Genomic DNA, 19,988 nt, shown 5'->3' with positions numbered 1-19,988 from the left:
GCACCAATGGGAGATAGCACTTCCTCTACCATTTCCACCCCTCCCCCCCTCCCCAAAGAGAACAGGAATCTAATTTTGATGAACTTTTTCTTTCAATTAAACTGTGTGCCTGCAGTACTCCATTTACTTTAGGTAAAGAAGGTCAAAGAATCACACTTGCGTTAAAAAAAAAAAAAAAAAAGTGATCTTGTGACAGCTATTGGACTATGTAGGAACTCTTACGTTGCTATTTTAGCACAAGAAACCACATATGCATGCATCATTTTCATGTACGCAGCATAATCCTGCTCCCCAAGAAATTTTTTATAAGAAGCTGTCCTGCAGTTTTAGGACCTACCCTATCCCTGAACTCAAGTCATTGAGCATCCTGAAGAAAAACAAAAACAAACAAACAACAACAACAAAAAATACACAGGATCTGGGACTACAACTCATTGCTCTATGGAGAAACCTTTTCAGAAGGCTGGATGGGTCTGATGCATTTGTATGTTACTCTGTTAAAAAAGATAAATTTCTACGTTCTACTAGATCAGAAATTTCTGTCAGAAAGATTAAAGTCAGTTTTAAGCGACAAACAGCTGATGAGCAGAGATTTGTTCAACATATTTCTAGGGGAATCCCATATAATTTGTAATCAAGACTTCAGTTACTTGCAAGAAAATATACTAATAATTAACTGAAACTTGTGATTGGTGCCAAAACCATTGATCTGTCTACTAGACTAGGCACATTACAGAAAAAAGCAAGGAATTTATATCACACTTGTGCCATGTTGGTTACATTTAGAAAACAGCAACTCCACGGCTGAGAACACACAAGAACACACATGTGAGGAACAGTTTTAACCACTGGCAATTATAACCACTGAAAGTAATAACCAATGGTTTATGGTAGACTGCTTGTAACCTGATGCATTCAAATGAAAAGCAATGCCTCATCTTAATACATAGTGCACCTCACCTTAATACAATTGTCTGCATAATACAAAAATCACAACACTCTCACCTACCAAACAAAAATAGTTAAAACATTTGCTTTGTTTATACTAATAATGATAATAAAAAAAAAAAGTGAATTGTCTTCAGGTAGTAAATATCTTTTCCTTGCAATTCTCTTAGCATTCTAAAGCCTGAATTCAGAAATTGACTAATTTGCTTCATTTTTTGCTTCATATGGGCTAGCAGAATAAGGCAATATGTAAGAAATCAGATGGAATAGGTGTATGGTGTGGATACCATGCAGAAACATGTTTGCTCTATCAAGAAAAAGAAAAGCTGAGTATTTTTTGCAGTTTCCTAAAGTTTCCAAATCAAGTAGCAAGACATTCCAATACAAAGAATAAAAGGTGCTACTTCAGAAGATGCTTCTAGACACACAGTCTTTACCAATGCCCATTAAGTCCATTTTAAACTTCGTGATTTTCTAGCTCAGAGACTTTTATAATTTTTCAGGATCAAATAGAAAGCATGTAATCTCAGATTCCCCATGTACGGAGCAATACCAGTTCAGGAAAGGAAAATAGTGTCTCCAGTCTGCAATTTTAAATTATTACAGAGAGGAAAAAGAGCATATTCTCTGGCAACACCATGGTTAACAGGGCAAGACAAAATCCTGGAACGGAGCCAAATCAGAGTCAGGTACATCTGTCTTCTAAGGAGGTTGGACTTATGGCATTAAAATTACAATAGCACATGACAACAATTAATCTCATGGCAAAATAGGATTAACAGGCTCCTTCAATGCTGGCTTTTTGAGTCCACACCTAGGGGAAAAAATACGTTTTGAAATAGCAGCTAAAATCCTAGAAATCCACTTCAGAGGAGCTCTGCTAAGTATTTTCATCCAAGCTGGATGCAACAGAGTGCCAGAAGCAGTGCTGCCGCTCTGCAGACTGATGGTTGGACAACATTTCCGAGCAACACACGAGCACGTGTACCAGTATGGGAAGATGATGACATCGCTCATTTCTTACACGTTAATGCCTCCGGTGGGGAAGTGAGATAGGATACATTTGCTGGCTGTAAGTAACGATGCCTTCCACTTTATGAACCTATCCTGGGACGTTCTGAAAAAACAAGCTTCTCTAGATGTATTCATGATCTCAGGCAGAGTAACAGTCCAAATGGCTCAGCCCAGGTGCTCATTCCTAGGAGGAAGGCACTGAAACATCTTAAGCCACTTACCTCCAACTGTTTAAGTACACCACCCAGGTAAACAGGAATTGAGAGCTGCTGGTCAGATGCTCCCTCCTCAAGCCCATGCCAATACTAGGAATTCTTTAAAAGCAAAGGAAGAAATTCATAGCAGGGTAGAGTGAAACTACTGTAGAGTGAAACAGACCAAGAAATCTGTCAGGAAGTTATTCACAGCTGTTGTCACATGTTCAGGATTATTTTCATACTTAATCCTCCTTCCCTTTTGCCTATCTTATGTCTTAGCAAGGTCCAGTTCACATGGGTTGGAAAAGCCTACTGTAAGCCACTGAAGGCAGGGACACTAAAGGAGAAACATTCATAGCCACAGTAAGCTAATAATACACTAGCAATACATTAACAAAGCTTTTGTTACCAATCTCCAAGTGTGGCTGGGATTCCAGCATCATTTGTACAAAGTCACCCAGAGCTTGTATTAACTTGTAATAGTTACATCTAGCTCCACCATTTCTGCTAAAACAAACAGGAAATTCCCCAAAGGGTAGGAGATAGAAAAAAAAAGAGCGTGCTAGAGCTACTCTTATTTGTGAGGCCACTGTCACTGTAGTTGCTGTGCTTACAATGCGCACAGCCACCAGGAGAATGTTGCCTTTGTCAAGTTAAAGAAGTGTCACTACAGCACTGCAAGAAAAACATGCAAGTCAAAGTTTCTGTGTGTAGCCACTGTGAGGGACAACATGAACTAGTTACCAGAGCACTGTTTAAAGTAGCATCAAGCCTGTCTTTGAGAACAGATAATTAACATAACTGTTTTGCAGCATATAGATCCTTCATAAACAGTTATCCAGTAATTGAAAGCTGCTCATTTTATGAAATGGAGAAAATAGAATTGACTTTTTATTGCTGTTTTTCCAGAGATACTGAGTGCAATCACATGCCCCTTCTTTCTTCTTAACTGGCCATCTCACTCAGAGCTGTTAAATGCTTATTTAAATAAGAAACGCAGCTCAAAAAAGTAGAGATAAGAGAATAAGGCCAGACAGTCAAGAAAAAAAGTGCTATTCTAGGCAAAAAATAGAAAGAATTAAAATAGGTTACACACTAAGAGATAGCAGTTGTCTGATGAGTAAAAAAAAAAAAAAAAGCCTTACATAAGTTGCTAAAAACAGTGCCTGCAACACTTGAAATGCCTGGGTTGTCGGAACAATAGAACTGGGTGTTCACCAAGGTCATGAAAGACACTGCTCTCAGTACGCAAATGCTGACTCCTAACAGCCAATTCAGCTTTCCATCAAAAGGCACCCAGCTCTCGGAACTTGAGCCAGTAGTGCACTGACCTCAGCCAAATTTTATGGAAGCAAGTCATATTCTAGAGGATGCTGAAGTCTGGAGTGCAGGTAGGTGTTTTTATTTTGTGGCGATGTCACTCATGAACAGCAGCTGAAGATAAGAACTGGAAGTCTTAGCTGTACGCTCAAGTACTACAAGAAGTCACATAAGAAGCATACCACAAATAGGGTCAGCAATTATAGAGAGGCAATAACACCAAGAAATCATTCAAATAGGGAAAGCCAGTATTTTGCTATATTTCTTATCTGATAGATCTTTTTCAAAGGGGATGATTTTTTCCCCCCACGTTCTTTAGGTGTATAGTTTCATGAATCGCTCATTATTAAAAGGGCAAACAATAAATTAAGAAGGCACAGAGTTATCTTCAAAAGTATGTGATGAAGTAGTGTGCCTATCCATTCAAGTTTAACTTAGATAAGCAAAATGATCACAGGGATTGAACAACTGACTTAATCTTAGAAGTCCCAAATCTTTCAATTTAGAGAGGAAGGCCAAGAGCATGAAATACATTCAAGGCTTACAAAAAAATCAGTCATAGATCAGGTCACTACTCACCAAATTCTAAAATGCTAAATGATAGGAAACGCTCAGTGAAGCTCAATCAACTTAAGAAATAAATAACTTCTTTTGATAGCAACCAGTAATTTCAGTAACTTGTTACATAGCTGTGAATGCAGACAGTATTTGTATTCAGAAGGGATTAAACTTTTTTCTTTCTTTTTTTTTTTTTTTTTTAACTAAAAGGAGTTGCTGTGGACATGTCCTTTAACATCCCAAATCCAAGCATTATGCAGAGTGAGTGAGTATGAGGAAAAGAGGACAATCAAAAGCAGCTACACTCATATGCTCTCCCTGAAATACATCTCTTATTGTTGCTTCTTGAGACAGAATATCAGGCTACATAGACCACTGATCTGATTCAGTATGGCATTTCCTTTGACCTTACTCATTTTTAATAAACTGAATAGAATTTTCAGTTCTTACCTTACTATACAGTAGAGAAGATGAACAGAATCAGAACATTTCTGAAAATTAATTTCTTTCATAGTAATGATACTTCACGAGTGAATCCTATATGATTTTACTGAATCCTCAGTAGTTTCAAATGTATAATAAATACGTACAGAAGTGTCAGTTGTAAAATGCAGGTTAAACATTTATTAGAATTCTGGAGCAAGAGAAGCACTGTTTACCCTTTCAATCAGTAGCCAGCATTTGGATACAACAGCATGAAAACAAGAAACCAACATTAATTTAACCTTTGCTTAGCTCAGATATAGGAACATGTTATTGGAGCTCTGGGTTCTTACTTTCCATCAAGCAGTCTGTTGGGCTATCACAGTAAGAACTAAAATGCATACTTTATGAACAAAGCAACATTTTAAAATACACAAAGGTAAAACAAAAAATATTCCTCATAACTTCCTAACCTGGCCTAACAAAGAAGGTTCATTATGCTGGCTTCAAACAGGTAAGATGAAGCCCAATATTATTATCAAGGACAATCCTGAAGATGTATTATTTTACAAAAAGAGCTCACTTAGTATTGAAAGAAGTATGTTAAAGATTGTAAAAGCTGTATTTTTGAAATAAAGTCTTATGACTTCATAACATTTGTATGACATGTCTCTCATTCTACAGGTTGAATAAAGCTGGAAATATTCAGTGAATTCATTATGTATTTGGAATAAATCATTTTAGAGAACGAAACAATTTCTATTCTAAATAAAAATTTAGAAATAGTGGTAGTGTTAAACAGTCTGTACAAATAGATTACTTCTATATAAGAACTAAGAGACTGACTAAGAAGAAATCAGCTTCCAACCTGAGATCTAGTACTCTGGCATTTAAGTCCTAGAAAACTGGACAGCCTATCAGCAGTAAGGATTTACATGGACTATATAATGAATAACAACTAGCATGTCATTACAGGACCTTACTTGTTAATAAAGCCAAAAAAAGCTTGTCAGAGCCTCAATCATCATACTGATATAATGCACCTTATGAAATATTAATTATACTATTTAAGCCTAGCTTGACTTTCAATTGTGTCATTAGGTGGTTATAACAAGTTTTCTGAAGACTACCACAGAATATAATCTGAGAGGAAAGATTACTAGTATAGCTATTCAACTATCTTAAACTATCAGTCTAGCTGAAAGCAGCTGCTACTATTTCTGAAGTTTTTTGTTGTTGTTGTTTTATTCCTGCTTTCTACAGGAATGTAACTGTTGGTTTTTTTTTTTTCAAACAAACAAGGACCAGGAAGTAGGTTTATCATGTTCTGAGAAGTAATTATTCTGAGCATTTTACATTGCCACATGTCAATTTCTATTGGAAAAGCATAGTCTCTCTGTTTTGCAAAGAACTATTACCATCCAGACAGTGTACATGATCAAGTACTTATGGCAGCCAATGGCAACTGACAGCAGTACAAAAGTGCACATAGGGGTACCCTCACCATAAGGGCACACAAGCCTTCAATATTTCACCTTGAGTTGGTTTGACAGTTATTTTTCTCATCACATTACCCTTTCCCTCCTTCAGGACATTTATTAGCTTCCAGATTCTCCATAACACACGGAGAGTTTGTCATGCAAGATCCTTTCTAATTCTTCCTACCTTCTTCCATTATTCTGCTGCCAATCAGGTCTGTCCCTTTTCCCTGTAGACAGTTCATCATCAGATGCTTATTTTGTTTCATGCTGTCCCTACCATCCATAGCTCTCCCCTGCAAACTATGCTGCACAATTACCCCAAGAGCAAAAAAGTCGTGTTGTTTGTGATAATCAGAAGTGAGCCAGCAAGATAGGGTACCAAAACAGTCACCTTTTGTAAGGTGGATTAGGTATCATTTATGACTGCCTCACCGTTATTGGTTCTGTCCTCAGCTTATCTCCTCTCATTTGAGCCACATCTCAGACTTATTTGTTCCTCATCTCTAAATAAGCTGAAACAGAAGTTAGAAAATAAGTTGGATTCTTAAACATGAAAGTACTTGGTATAGAAAAAACTGCTCAAACAAGTGTGGCACAGCTAAAAACATTTAAGATAGCAATTATCTTCCAGAGGGTATGATCTGATGGCATATATGTAATGCATAAAGACTGTTCCCAGGTGACATTTAAAGTTTTTCTAGATTATCATGTCAGTTGTGACCTGCAATTTCTGTTTTTGCAATCTTTCCTATGTTCTCCTCCTAACCATACCATACCATAACCAGTTTCTTGCTAGCTACCACCAGAAATCTCTCTACACTTCAAGATTTACCACCTTCAAATAAATGATGGTATTATAGCCTAACTCCTTGGTTTTCAAGCTGAAAGGCATTCACTTTTAAGCTACATTATCTTCTGCAATAATCTTGAACTATATGAACTGTCATCATTGTCTACAGCCTGAGGCAGTTGCTTAATACAACTTAAATTGTGGCTATTATCCTCACACTCACTCTTTTTGCCTCAAGATTCTTGATCCCACAGAGAGATCCCGCTGAGAAATCATCTTGCTGCATTTTGACTAACATGTTTACTGAATTGATCAACAAGAACATGCAACTTTCTAGTTTGATGCAAAGCTGCTCTCTCAACTTCCATAACCCCTAAGACTGTCTCTACCTGGCTGTTCTTGCTCTACGTGCTGCCAGGGGACTATTAGAGAAGTCATATGCCAGCTGCACACACTTGCAACAAACCAAGTAGCCACCTACGGTAACTAATCAGCTCCTAAGATCAATCCTTAGATAACCAAACCAGAATCTCATGTCTATACTGCTGACAGCTTCATCACACAAGCAGGAACAGCTGAAGGCCTGCTGTACTTCTCCCTTCCCAAAGGAGTACTACAGCAAGAGATTTTTGTGTGGAGTCAAAACAAACGTGTTGATCTACTTGCAATTCTGCAGATGTGTATTTATGGAGAAGGGCTTTAAGAAAGAGTGCTACTATATCTAGTACCACATTAAACTGCAAGCCTTCAATTTCAAAGCCTGGACAATTTCAACTTCCTCAGTGAAATGAAACAAGCCAAGCTGAGAATGTGCAAATAGACTCACCCCAGGATGATTAAAATGATCATTATCCTTAGTGATACCATAATACTAAAAAAGCAACATGGCAAGAGATTTAAGTACTATTTCCCACTGCTGAGACTTCAATAGCTCTAAGTCACACCGTCTTTTCATAGGAAAAAGGAATTTGGCCACCACCTACCTTTCTCCCTGCTTCAACTTACCAAAGAAAAGTATTTCCTGTAGCTCTTGCCTAAAACGTAACCAACTCATTACAGCTACAATAGTGCACTCATATTAAACGTGGTTAGGAATTCATGCCGGAAGTTACTTTTACAGTATGCAGAAGCAGAACCGCTTCCTTTTGATTAGTTTACTATATTTGATAGAAAACAGCTCATTTGTTTGGCATATCACTTTTGAAGAGATAATGGTAACTGGAAAGTGTATTACATTTCATATGCTTAATATTTTCAGTTATAGGGGAAAATATCCAGACAAGAGATCTGAACCTTGCCCCTTGTTCTATGGCTAATAGGATTCCTTGAACAGACTCCATGGACTTTGATTTCCAAAACACTGACAAGTGGACAAAAATCACTTATCTATGTCTGCTGGTTCCTTCAAAGAACTACAAGCAGGACTTCCCTTTGCAGAATCGGTGGGTACTGTTTTCAGATTGACACTAATTCTGTCCTTTATTATAGTTTCTACCGATTTGCCCAATAGAATTAGCAGTTGGTTGGCAGGCCTGCAGTTCCCTGGATCCTTCTTGGAACCTTCTTTATAGACTGGCATTGCGTTTATCACCCCCTTGCTCTGAAGGAAAGAAAAAGTTTTAGGTGAGAGAATACTCGCTACTAATATTAATCCAGATATTTCAACCCTTAGTTAAGAATTCTTCAGTGAGCGTTATACTTTGTTACCTTGTTTGAATCTATTTGTACCATAACCCCTGTAATAGTTGCTTTAAACGCAGAAAGATCTTCTGCCATGTCTTGGCTTGTAAGTTTAATAAACAGTATTTTAATACGCACACAGAAAAGACCCCATAATATACACACTGCTTTGCAAGGAGGGAGATTTTCTATCCCCATACTAAAAGAGTCACAAGTAAGTTAAGAGACCTCAGTCAGGGGCAGATTTGAGAAGAGTCTAAGTACCTTCTTTCACAGCTATCCATTAAGAGAACAGTTTGGGGAAAATATATTCAAGAAGCTTTGACAAGAGTGTAAAAGGAACAGTGAGTTATAAGAGAGTTGTTATAAGGTTTTGCAGCAGCATCATTAGTGCTTATTACAGCAACTTTAACATACATTACATAAATTATAAACAGCATAACTAGAATCCAAGCTTTGACTGTTAATGACACTGTCAAAATGCTTTTACTTATTATTCTTCTCAGGAGGAGGAAACAGGCCTCCAAAAAAAGTGATTCAGAAAGCCCTTTGATTAGTCTTACACACCCCTTGCCACACATTTTATACATGCAAAAGTACATTCTAAAACCCAAAAGGAAGAGGTAGATAGTACATAACTCAAGTAACACTATATTGTGCCATATGAATAAGATACAGAAGACAGACAAATTCTAACTAGGTTAATACACTTTTACATGGCACGTTTTTATTCACTCTATTCTCAGTAGTAATTAAGCTAAATTCCTTACATCCAACAGATCCTTAAGACTGTTTTTCTTCTTTAGTGTTTGCCTGCAGAATTCTGAGCAAACAATTCACTAAGTGATTATGACATTCTAAATCAAAATCAACTGTATTCTGTATTTTTTCTAATCTAGAAAGAAAAAAGTAAAAGTTAATGGTGATAAACTAACAACTGACCTTTGACTTCTGAAGAAAACTGAGCCAGGTGCCGGGTTACAAAGAGTCGCAGTTGCTGATTCAGGTCACAGGAGAGAAGGTTAATATTCCAGGAACGAATTCCTGCCCAACAGAAGAAGAACAGTGAACTGTTGTTACATTTACTCCAGAAACAGAAGAGGAGACAGAAATTAACAAGACACATAAGAACCAGTGATGGTCTTCCAAACATCCCTACCCATGGCAGGGGTGTTGGAACTAGATGATCATTAAGGTCCCTTCCAATCCAAACTATTCTATGTTTCAGGCTGAGAAAAAATCTTCAGAATCAGAGGGTCAGAAGGTGTTTCCCTTCCATAACACATCTATCCCTGGAGTACATGCAGTAAGCAACTCGTCATTCAACCTACGCTTCAAATGAGTGAAACTAATAAAAAAGTTCAAGGAATAGTGGCTAAATTACTCAACTGCCCAAGCAAGGCAACTACACTATGTTACCTTTACATCGTCTGCATTATCCAGCACTGGTTGCATATAGAGACAGGCTACTGAATGTTTCAATTACTCAACACCTCAGTCACTCTGGTTTCTATGCTCTTATAGCTTGAGCATCCTCCAAGTCACATGAGCCTCCTCCCCTCTCACCCCCCCCCAACTCCCTCTGCCTAATCACTCCTTCAAAGCCCCTGATCCTACTCAAAGACCCTTTGAGTTTGCTCTTTAATCTACATAATCTTTGTAAGCTAATCGCCTTCATATCAGCAGGAAACAGTGTCTGCTCCCGGAGCAAATGGCACCACGCTGTGCTGGGAAGTCACCTTCAGACTTCAGCGTGAGCAGCTGTACATTCTAGGTGACACCAAACACTACAGATCAGATCTTCTTCACAAACTAGTAAGGAACAACCTCTCCTGGATGGTGTGATACTACATTGTGGTACCACAGAACAGAAATGGAAAGTCACCATGAATCACTACTCTGGCCTCTTATGCTCCTGGTTGCAGAAGCACAGCTGTTGAAGAACAGTATTACACCCTTCTAAGAGTTTATTGCAACAAGAGTTTCAGCTCCATTTTTTGGGGGGTCCTTGATGACAATTCTTCCACCATTTTCTGGAAACTTGTCCTCTCTTGTATAAAGAAAAGAAGTTTTATTGTTTGTGCATCCAGTATCTGCTCTCTTTCCAAGTGAAGCACGTTGACTTTTCATGCAGATACCATTCCCAGTTACTGCAGTTTTTGTTCTCCAGCACAGTAACTTGATGTTACACAAGAGCTGCTGACTACAGGTGGGAAACAGTACCTTCTAGGATACAAGCTCCAGCTTCGTACACAAAACCAAGACAGAGTTAGTAATCATTGCATCACAGTTCAGTAGTCTAGAGGCCTGTAAAATCCACAGAAACTCAAAAAAGTTTTGATCTTAGTTTCTTTCTGGTGGCAGCTGACAGAGGAATGCAGCTTATCAACCGACAGTCTGCACAGCAGAGCATAAAAAAGTAAACCCTCTGAACATTAAAAAAGCTTACTGCCACTTTCAGTGTCACAGAACATCTATTCCTTTCTGTGTAGCCATGGAATAGGTAAAGTAAGATGTGCAATAAGAGACAAGGAGCAAAAAGGTGAAAAGAATGTTTTCCTATGAAATACCGTTGGAAAGCATGATGGATTAAACCAATGTCAAATATAAGTGCCTCTTAATGCAGCACTGATGAGCGTTCCAACCCAAACAGGAGCAAGGTGGCACTCTGCAGGGCATATCCTGCTGACTTTAGCTGCTGTGCCAGAGTCCTGGTGTCCTACTGCAGAGATAGATGATATCTGAGGCACTGCTACTTCCTCTAAGACACAGACAGGAGAGACACTCTTTCAGATTAAGGAAAGGGAGAAGTGAAATTCTCATTTCACTCATTATCTTACTTGTCACAATTTATTCAATGTTTCCTTCCCCTCCAGGAAAGGAATCTCACTCCCCTTGCCACAGTTTCAATTTATACCATGGCAGGACAGTCAGAACATTGTCTTTGCTGATCAGCTTCCTGTTTCCAGATACAGGAGTGCGGACTACACCGTAACAAGGTTTATAGGTACCCACACTCTTCACACGTACACAGCTTGGGTAAGGTACCATGGAACTCAGTTTCCCATCTCTATCCTAATGCCCTTGTAAACTTCTTTATTTCTTGCCAACATAACTGGCTCATAAGATTTGGCATTTCCTTCTAATATCATAGAATGTCTTTCAGATGTTGTTTTATAACTGGACAAGAGTCACAGCAACAGAGAAATCAGACCAGTATTTGTTAGACGGCATTTTAGAATAGGTGTTGTTCACGTTTTCCACAGATACACAATGCCACTGCGTAAGAAGCACCAAGTGTGAGAACAAGCAGGTTCCCACAGTATCCTATATTCATTATTCCATTCTCCTGAACCAAGAAGAAAAGGGAAAGTACACTTTCTGGTTCAGCCAGAGTAAGAGATTTATTCACTTACTTTTCAAGTATCTCCTCCCAGTAAGTTTTTGTGCAGGCAGGGCCCCAGAGCCAACAGAAAGACACAAAATACAAACTGTTTTATCCTTAAATGATAGATAGATAGATAGATAGATAGATAGATAGATAGATAGATATGTAACATTTTAGACAAGTTTGGCTTACCAACTTTATTTGCTAGTTTTGTTAATTTGATTTTCACTGGATCTATAAGCCTCTTCCTAGGCTTGCAAAGTTGCAGAAAAATGCTTTTGTGAAGGGCAAAAGCATTTTGTTATTTATACTGCTTTGTTTCCTGAGGAAATCAAATCCTCTGCTTAGCAGCCTGTTCTACCCTTACACAAGCCTCGTGTGAAACCTCTTCAGCAAGCTACCCTTAAGAAATGGGATACATCATTTTTGTACTGTTTCCATGCTTCCAGAACTCCCTGACCAAGGGTATAGATGCCTCCACCTTTATAACATGCTGTGTGTTGATAGATCTCAAGACACACACACAGTCATTTTAATGATTCTTGTTATTTATATCAACTTTCAACTTACAGATCTCAATCTATTTCAAGAAGAGGCCATTCCCTCAGTTTCCACAGTGGAGAAAACTCCTCTATGGCTTGCTGGAGGTCATGCACCCCATCAGTGACAAAAGGAAGCCCGTAATCCAGGTTCCTACCTTCTTCAGCAGTTCACTTGCTACTGGGCAAGGCATTCACTTCTACTGGGAGAGATGTACCAATACTCCTGCTTAAATAGCTCTTATGCCAAAAGATGGCTGCACTTGACAGGATTTCATTAGGTTTCTGGTCAGACATAATTAACTGTAGAATTTGTATGTGTTATGGCACTTAACAATCCGTATTGCGAAATTTGCATCTATTTTTTGCTGGAATTCCTAGGGTATTGGCATTTCAATCCATTAGTTTACAGTCCAGTCAGCCACTATTTCAAAGATTCGTTCAAAAATGGGATCGAGATGCAAGTTGGCACACCATTTCAGTGAAGTCCCAAGCAAATAAAGCCATCCTGATGTGCAGAAAGCAGGAGCAGCCCTTCAAAGCCTCTCAGAGCCTAAGTGGTCAAAATCCGATCTATCCCTGCTGAATAGAGTCATCCCTCGGAAAATGGAATGAAGCACTGTCAGTAGCTGGTAAGTGGCCTGCCAAAGATGGGTGGATGGTAAAGATGATGAAGTGGAGAAACTGGACACGGCACGTTTTTACACCCCCTTCTTAAATCACACCGTCTGTCTGTCCCTTAGTACTGTTGATGGTCAAAAGGCACACACCCACAGAAGTATCTCCCAATAGCGCAGTTTGGCCAATATTTACATCACTGGCATCTTTTAAGACAACGCACCTTGGAAACGAGGGGAGCGCATACCAACTTCCAAGCGCATGAGCTACCCCTCATTTCTCAGTGATGCGCTAAACTGCATGCTGAGACAGGACCCCCTCCCCCGCCGCAAGGTGCCCGCAATCCAACCTCTCTTTTTCCTTCGGAACGATCAGAAGCTGCCGCAAAGCAAGAACTACCGCCCCGCCGCACCGCCCGGCCCCCGGCCCTTGGAACGGCCCCGCGGCCAACCGCACCGACAACGACCCTTCGCCAAGGGCGCCGGGCAGCGCCCAGCGCCGATCGCCAGCCGCAGCCGGGCGGCCGGCACCGCGCCTCGCCCTGCGCCGCCCGCGGCCGGCGATGTGCCGGGCTTTGGCCGCCCGCAGCCCCTCCGGCCCGCAGGCCCCCGCCGGCAGCTGCAGGAGTCACTCGGGCGAGACAAAGCCTTGGCAGGCGGAACCTCGGGGGCGAGGGGAGCAAGACCCGGTCTACCGCTCCTCTACTGAGGTGGAAATTCCAGAACCACGGAACGCCTTCAAACTTCGGACATTTGCGAACAGCGCTGAGGGCATTTGGCTAACGCAAGCAGAAGAATTCGCAGAGGGGAAAAAGGGAAAAGGGCAAGCAGCCCAGCCGATCACGGCCCGAACGCCCGCAGGCACGCCAGCCTGCGGCAGCAGCAGAGCCCCGGCCGCCTCCCGCCCGCAGACGACGCCCGGCCCCTCAGGCGGCGGCGGCGGCGCCCGGCCCCGCTCCTCACCGCGCTCCAGGGCGCCGCGCAGCGCCCCGCGCTCCGGCTCCGTCCCGACCTCGCCGATCACCGCCAGCAGCGCGTGCCTCCGCGCCTCCCGGCCGCGCGGCCCGCCCGGCAGCCAGGGCGCTGCCGTCTCCATAGCGACCGGCCCGGCCGTCGTCTCCATGGCAACCCGGCGGCCGCTGCTGCAGCGCGCCGTGACTGGCGCACGGCTCTTAAAGAGCCCCGAGCTCCGCCCCGCTTGGCCCGGCCGGCGCGCGCTGCTGCGCTACTGCGGCGAACGCGGGCGCGGCCTCAGGGGGCGCGGCCTCCGAGGCCGCAGCCGGGCCCGGCGGCGCCGCGCCCCTCCGCGGGCCGGGGCCCCGCGCCTCGCCCCGGGGCCCGCTTCGGGTTCCTCGCCGGCTCGGGGAGCTCCCGGCCTGCCCGAACCCGCGCCGTCCGCAGGCGCCAAGCGCGGCGCCGTCGCTACCCGGCTGGCGGCTGCCGCGAGCTGTCCCGGGCCGGAGGGCGGCGGGGCTGCCGGTCCCCGGCCAGGCGCAGCAGCGCTCCGTGAGCCGATCCAGCCGTGAGCCGAGCTCACGGCCTGTGAAAGAATAATCGCTGTTGATCTGATGGGAGAGAGTTGCTTAAGTACTGCTTAAACTCCGCAGAGGTTTTTAAGTGCCCCGTATCGGGTTATTGCAATATCCACAATAAAATCATGGAAGCCAGCAGTGCTAAAAGATGCCCAGGCTTGCCATCATTTACTTTTCCTTCTTCTCTGTCCCGCGGTAGTAAACAGAACAGAGAGATCATTGTCTCCTGGCGATTCTTTTCCCTATTCAGTTGCAGACAAGTGTACTTGTCTCCAGTGGTACATGATGAGCTTTCCTAGATTCCAGAAACAGGGTATACAAGACAAATCTCTTTGAACTTTACCCTCGGGTGTAAAACAGTGGTTGTGAGCAGTCATCTGCTGTGTAGACGGGACTTCTTAACGTGCAGAGTGACCAGAGAGGGCCTTAGTTCAGGACACAGGTCCACAACTCTAACAATCTGTTCTAGCTAGCCACATCTTGAAAGCACTTCAGTGCAGTATCTGGAACAACCGAGCAAACACAGAGTATGAGACTTCGGTGTGCCGAGCGAGGGAGAAGCACTGGAAAGCAGTAAAATCCATGTCTCTTGTGACGAAGGAATGGAGAGACATCTTGTGCTGATGAAGCTGAGTGGAAAGGCATCCCAGCTACTTTAAAACAAAATTGAAGTCAGAAATAATCTGCAATGTTTCCTAAAGCAGCGTCAGGTTCTGCCCCCTGCAGTCTGCAAGATTTCCACAGAGATGAGCTACAGTCTAAGAGGCTTGACGATAGACCGGTGTCTTGTCCTGCTTTGTTCCTTTGTGACTTGCCAAGCCTGCCGAGGGGACACAGCTGAAACCTCAGAAGGTTCAGACGGCATTTTGGCAAGCATATATGAATCTGAAAATCCGTACTGTCGCAAGCCTCTGTGAGAAGCTAGTTGGGAAAACAGCCAGCCACAGAAAGGGGGAAAAATCCAGAACAGTTATTTCTGCGGACTACTGGAGATGTAACTAGCTTACACAGTTTCCCAGTCTGAGATCTTTACTCAAAAGGAGATCTTCACTCTCAACAGATGAGTGAGGGGATGCTGCAATAGGTTGTTTTTTACATTACATTGTGGCGACGTGGCTGGGTATGATATTTAATAAATAAATCTTACAAATAGAGAATTAGTGCATCAGAACAGTTTAACTTATTTTTGTGTGTTGTACCTTGCATAACATCATTAATTTGATTTGTCTCAAGGGATTGCATGGAAGCAAGTAAATACATGAGTAAAGAGAGAAACCTGCAAATAAACATCAGCATACAATAAATTCTATCTTGAAAGTAGGATTGTAGATCACGGAGGGCAAATATGAAGATGCAAGATTTTTGGAGATTTTTACACCAACTGGTAGAAATGCCTTCTGTTTTCAGGTGATTCAGTCTTAACATTTGCTGCTTATTTTTGACGTGGTAGCTTTCCAGAGCTGCAGCTTTCCACTGCAGTGCAGATAGACTCCTCCAGCTGGCTTTCTGCCAAGGGAAAAAGAAACAGGAGGCACGCAAACTACAGTGAAAGCTTAAAAAGAACGTCCAAGCATGGTCCTGTACCATAGTGACAAGAACCTCTTGGGAGGACAGTTAAGAGAGGTGTTTTCATAGCGTGATCAATGCATGTTCTTTAGCAAATGATAGAATCACGTCATTTCTGTTGTTTTCTGATGTAAATCGGATCTCTCTGTGGTCACAACAGAAATGGAGTAGCTGTGCGGCCATACTGGTGTTACATTTCATCAGCCCTAGTGTGTGTGCTCTGCATCAGGTAGCGAAAGGAGGGATTTCTAGCCTAAGAGTTTCCTCCTTTTCCCTGTAAATCCACATTTTAGATGCATCCAATAGATTAGAGCAATTAACGTGCAAATTTCTGCTTTCAAGTACCATGGCAGTAATAGGCACCCCTGTGAAGCATCACAAGCTGACTGGGGCTGAGTGCAGATATCACAGGTCCTGACAAGCATCAGGTGCTGACAGAATGAGAGGTGGCAAAAGCAGACAGGAGTATCTCTGAACAGAGGTAGCTGATGAATCACAGGTAAATGACCATTATAAAAATGGATTTAAAAAACAGGCTCAAAAGAGCATAAATAGGATATTCATAATATCAAAGGAAGAACAATCTACTTAATTTCATTATCTTAGTCCTTTAGCCTGGAATGCTGACTTTCTCTATTCCCTAGCTAAAAATGACCATATGAATAAAATTACTTCTGGGAGCCAGAGACCTATGGCAGTATCTGAATAAGGCTACTGCCTTTAACCAAGGTAAAATATAATTTAATTTTGGCTGTGACCTTTCTGAGTAGCAGAGAACAATAGGTGACTTCCTAAAGGGACTCTGCTCTTTATAAAGGTCCTGATCTCACCTGCAGGAATCACAACTGTCCTTGGAGCAGAAGAGCCCGGCATTCATAATGCTTCCTTGTAGAGACGGAACTGTTTTGCCATTTATACTGACACTTCCAAGGTGTATTGTAAGATACATAAAGAGAAACAGACAGCTAAGCCCTTCAGTTTGACCAAACCATTTTTTTTTTTAATTTTTGATATATATTTTTAATTAATGTGTTTTGCTTCTCTTCAGCCCTGTGGATGATTTATTGGAGCAGTCCTGCTTTTCTTCCAACTTCTGTTGTACAGAAGGCTTTGCAAGATACTGAATGTCTCCTGCGAAATTTGGAATGACTGCAGCTCTGATCAAGACAGGGATTTACCTACCTATAAAATTATCACTGTGTATTCATTGTGTCATTTCCAGTGATGCAGAGCTTTTGAATTAAAGTAGATGTTTATCAGACCAAGGAAGGTACTAATTTGTGCTGATGCAGCAATTCCTCTTTGAAGCCAAGGTGATTTTTAATGCATTAAATATTAAATACGAAGTGGCCAGAATTCTTACCTCTTTGTTAATCATTCCTCATAATTAAAAACAATTAAAATAATGTACTTGAAACAGTCAGGCAAAGCACAAGCATAAAAAAAGTGCAGAAATGGAATATTACTAAGATTTTTGAAGACTGAGCTGTACATGTTGCCAGCAACCTCACTGAACAGTGCAAAGAAATTATGATACTACACTTTCCACCATATCTGTGCATGTCTTTCACAATTTCCCTTGCTTGGTACAGCCAGGTTGTGATACTAAGATTTCTCCAGAAGAAGGAGCAGAGAAACTGTGTGATTCTGGCTTGCAGGTAAACAGTTAAACTTCGGTATTACATGGTGCTTTTTATGTTACTGAATATTAGGCATATTTATGCCTAACATAAGTGATATGTAAGCCAATAAGTAACACACATGCCCAAGAAGGAAGCTTATTGGCTGTGGTATTGCTAGCTATGTACTGCATACATGGTTAAGTACCCACCCTTTTTGTTTGTTTGTTTGTTCTTTGGTTACATTCACATGATGAGCATCTTTGGGGTCAGTCTTTTCACAACTTAAGAATATACATATATTGGATTAATGCTGAGGCCCTTTGCCTGAAGGTCATAGGAGAGCAAGAAACTGCATTGTTGAATACCAATGCTTGATACTTGTCCCGTTGTATACCTTTCAGTGCTCTACTACTTCTAGAGTACACAGCCTCTGAACAGTGGTTAAGTGATCAATTCTTCTATGTTTGCACTGAAATTCAATATTAACGAAAGGCGAAATAAGCCAACTTTAAATAAAGAAATATCTGACTAAAATTAAGTTTGACAAAGAAGTGCAATAAGAAATAAGGTTTCAGAACACAGTATCTACAAAAAATGCTGTTTCATTTACCCTCTGGGACTGACTTAGAGACCATCCTGCAAGGTGGGCATTGCTGTGACCTAAGGAAGCGGTCTTCAGGCCTGCTGCCTAAGGAGTTCGTGATACCACAAGTATATCGAGGGAAGCAGAGTCCTTCACTTTCATGTCTCAGAAGGTAACACAGGGAAAGTAATTGTTTACATATATTTATCCTATAGCACACGTCAGAGTAATGTGTCTAAGTCTTACAGTCATGTATCCATCTGTATGAAATTATTTAAAATTATCTTAGTTTTCCTTTAAAGTTTGATAGAAACATAGTGTCACTTGGCCATATATTACTCTTGAATCAGGCCACTGGAGGTTTAGGAAGTGTTTTCTCAGGACCCAGAATTAATCTTTCTCAACAAAAAAGGACATCAATGTCAGCAGGGCACCCTCTAGGGGCCACTGTGTAATTTTTGTACACTGTTCTGAAACTGATTTAATGTTAAAAACAAATGCCAAGTTAATAATTCTTAATTATTAATTACGCTTTGGCATGGTCCTGGAGGAGGTGACAAGGACAGTGCAGCAGGGAGCTGGTATGAGGCTAAAGGTGAGACAGTTGAGAGGGGATTGTCACTCCTGGCTGCCACCACGAGCAACTCCCTTTGGGTACTGGCATGACTAGGTTTAATGAAAGCACAGGGATGGGATGAGTATGGGTTGTGTCCACTATCCATGGCTGGATGGCATGTGGCTTTCTGGGATGACAGTGGCCAAAATGGCGTATGCACTGATCTCTTTCCTTCTCCCACATTCCCACGTAAATTTATCAGAAAACCCATGACCTTGTTTTCAGCTCTGGCCTCCAAGAACGACGAAGGTATTTTAGCTCAGGAAACACACAGTAGAGTTCCAGGCTCTGGTAGGGATCAAATGTGCAATGTGTGATGTCATACACTGTGTGTTCTGATTCTGTGTTCTGTGGAGGGACTCCACATCTAAAATTCCATCAGCTCTCCAAAAGCTCCTCTCCCACACCCATACCTAAATGCCTCCATTTTTCTTGGTCAGCTTGTGCCACTTTGTCAGCACTGTGGTGCTGGTGAGATGCCAGTACAGGCCAAGACTGTAAAAGCTCACTGAGTCTCCACACTGTGGGGATGGCATCAAGGCCTTTGGTCGCAGGCCAGGGCAATGACCAAGGATGCTGCTGTGCCTCAGCATGTCCTCCGGAACCCTGGAGGAAAGCACCAAGTTCCTGGCTCTGTCACCTCAGTAAGTTGTGAAGTACGCAGTCTGGCTCTTCTTTTGCCATCTGGCAGATAATAAAGACACAGAGCAGAGTGCTGTGCTGGGGGCTGCCGGCCCTGGGGTCACCGTGCTGATGAGGGAAGGCAGGCACGGTCTGTTTTGCGTCTCTAGCACTTCAGAGACCTTCTGCTGGCTGATGAGCCTCCCGCTCCGGTGGCCTGTGTTTGCAGTAGAGGTGGCAGGGCTGCCGGCCTGCGGCAGGACCCACACGCTCCAAGCTGCCCGGACCACACCAGCTCCTGCAAACGCAGGCCTGGCGTTTGGCCCCAGCCTCCGGGTACGTCCCCCGGCTCCCTGCTGCCCGCCGCGGCTCGGGCTGCGGCCAGGCGGCTCGGAGGCGTTGGGGAGGGCCCCGCTACTCCGGGCCTCGGGGCCGGCCGCGCCCCGCCGCCCGCCTGAGCGCCCCGGCCGCCCCAGGCCCCAGCCCCAAAGCC

At 42.5% G+C, this 19,988-nt stretch overlaps 1 protein-coding gene across 1 annotated transcript in view; it reads right to left on the bottom strand.

Moving 5' to 3' along the window:
• MAP1A (microtubule associated protein 1A) overlaps positions 1-14,137 on the bottom strand; it is a 59,049-nt gene extending 44,912 nt beyond the window's left edge. The window contains exons 1-2 of the mRNA XM_068695570.1: positions 13,919-14,137; positions 9,354-9,455 (exon numbers count right to left, since the gene is read on the bottom strand). Coding sequence (XP_068551671.1) covers positions 9,354-9,455; positions 13,919-14,078 — 262 coding nt within the window. The 5' untranslated portion in view covers positions 14,079-14,137. The remainder of the gene's footprint in view (positions 1-9,353; positions 9,456-13,918) is intronic.
• Positions 14,138-19,988: the final 5,851 nt, after the last annotated feature.

This window comes from Anas acuta, chromosome 12 (assembly GCF_963932015.1).
Source record: "Anas acuta chromosome 12, bAnaAcu1.1, whole genome shotgun sequence".
NCBI classification, from domain to species: domain Eukaryota; kingdom Metazoa; phylum Chordata; class Aves; order Anseriformes; family Anatidae; genus Anas; species Anas acuta.
Note: the sequence above shows the minus strand (reverse complement) of the source record. Positions and strands in the feature narration are given on the sequence as shown.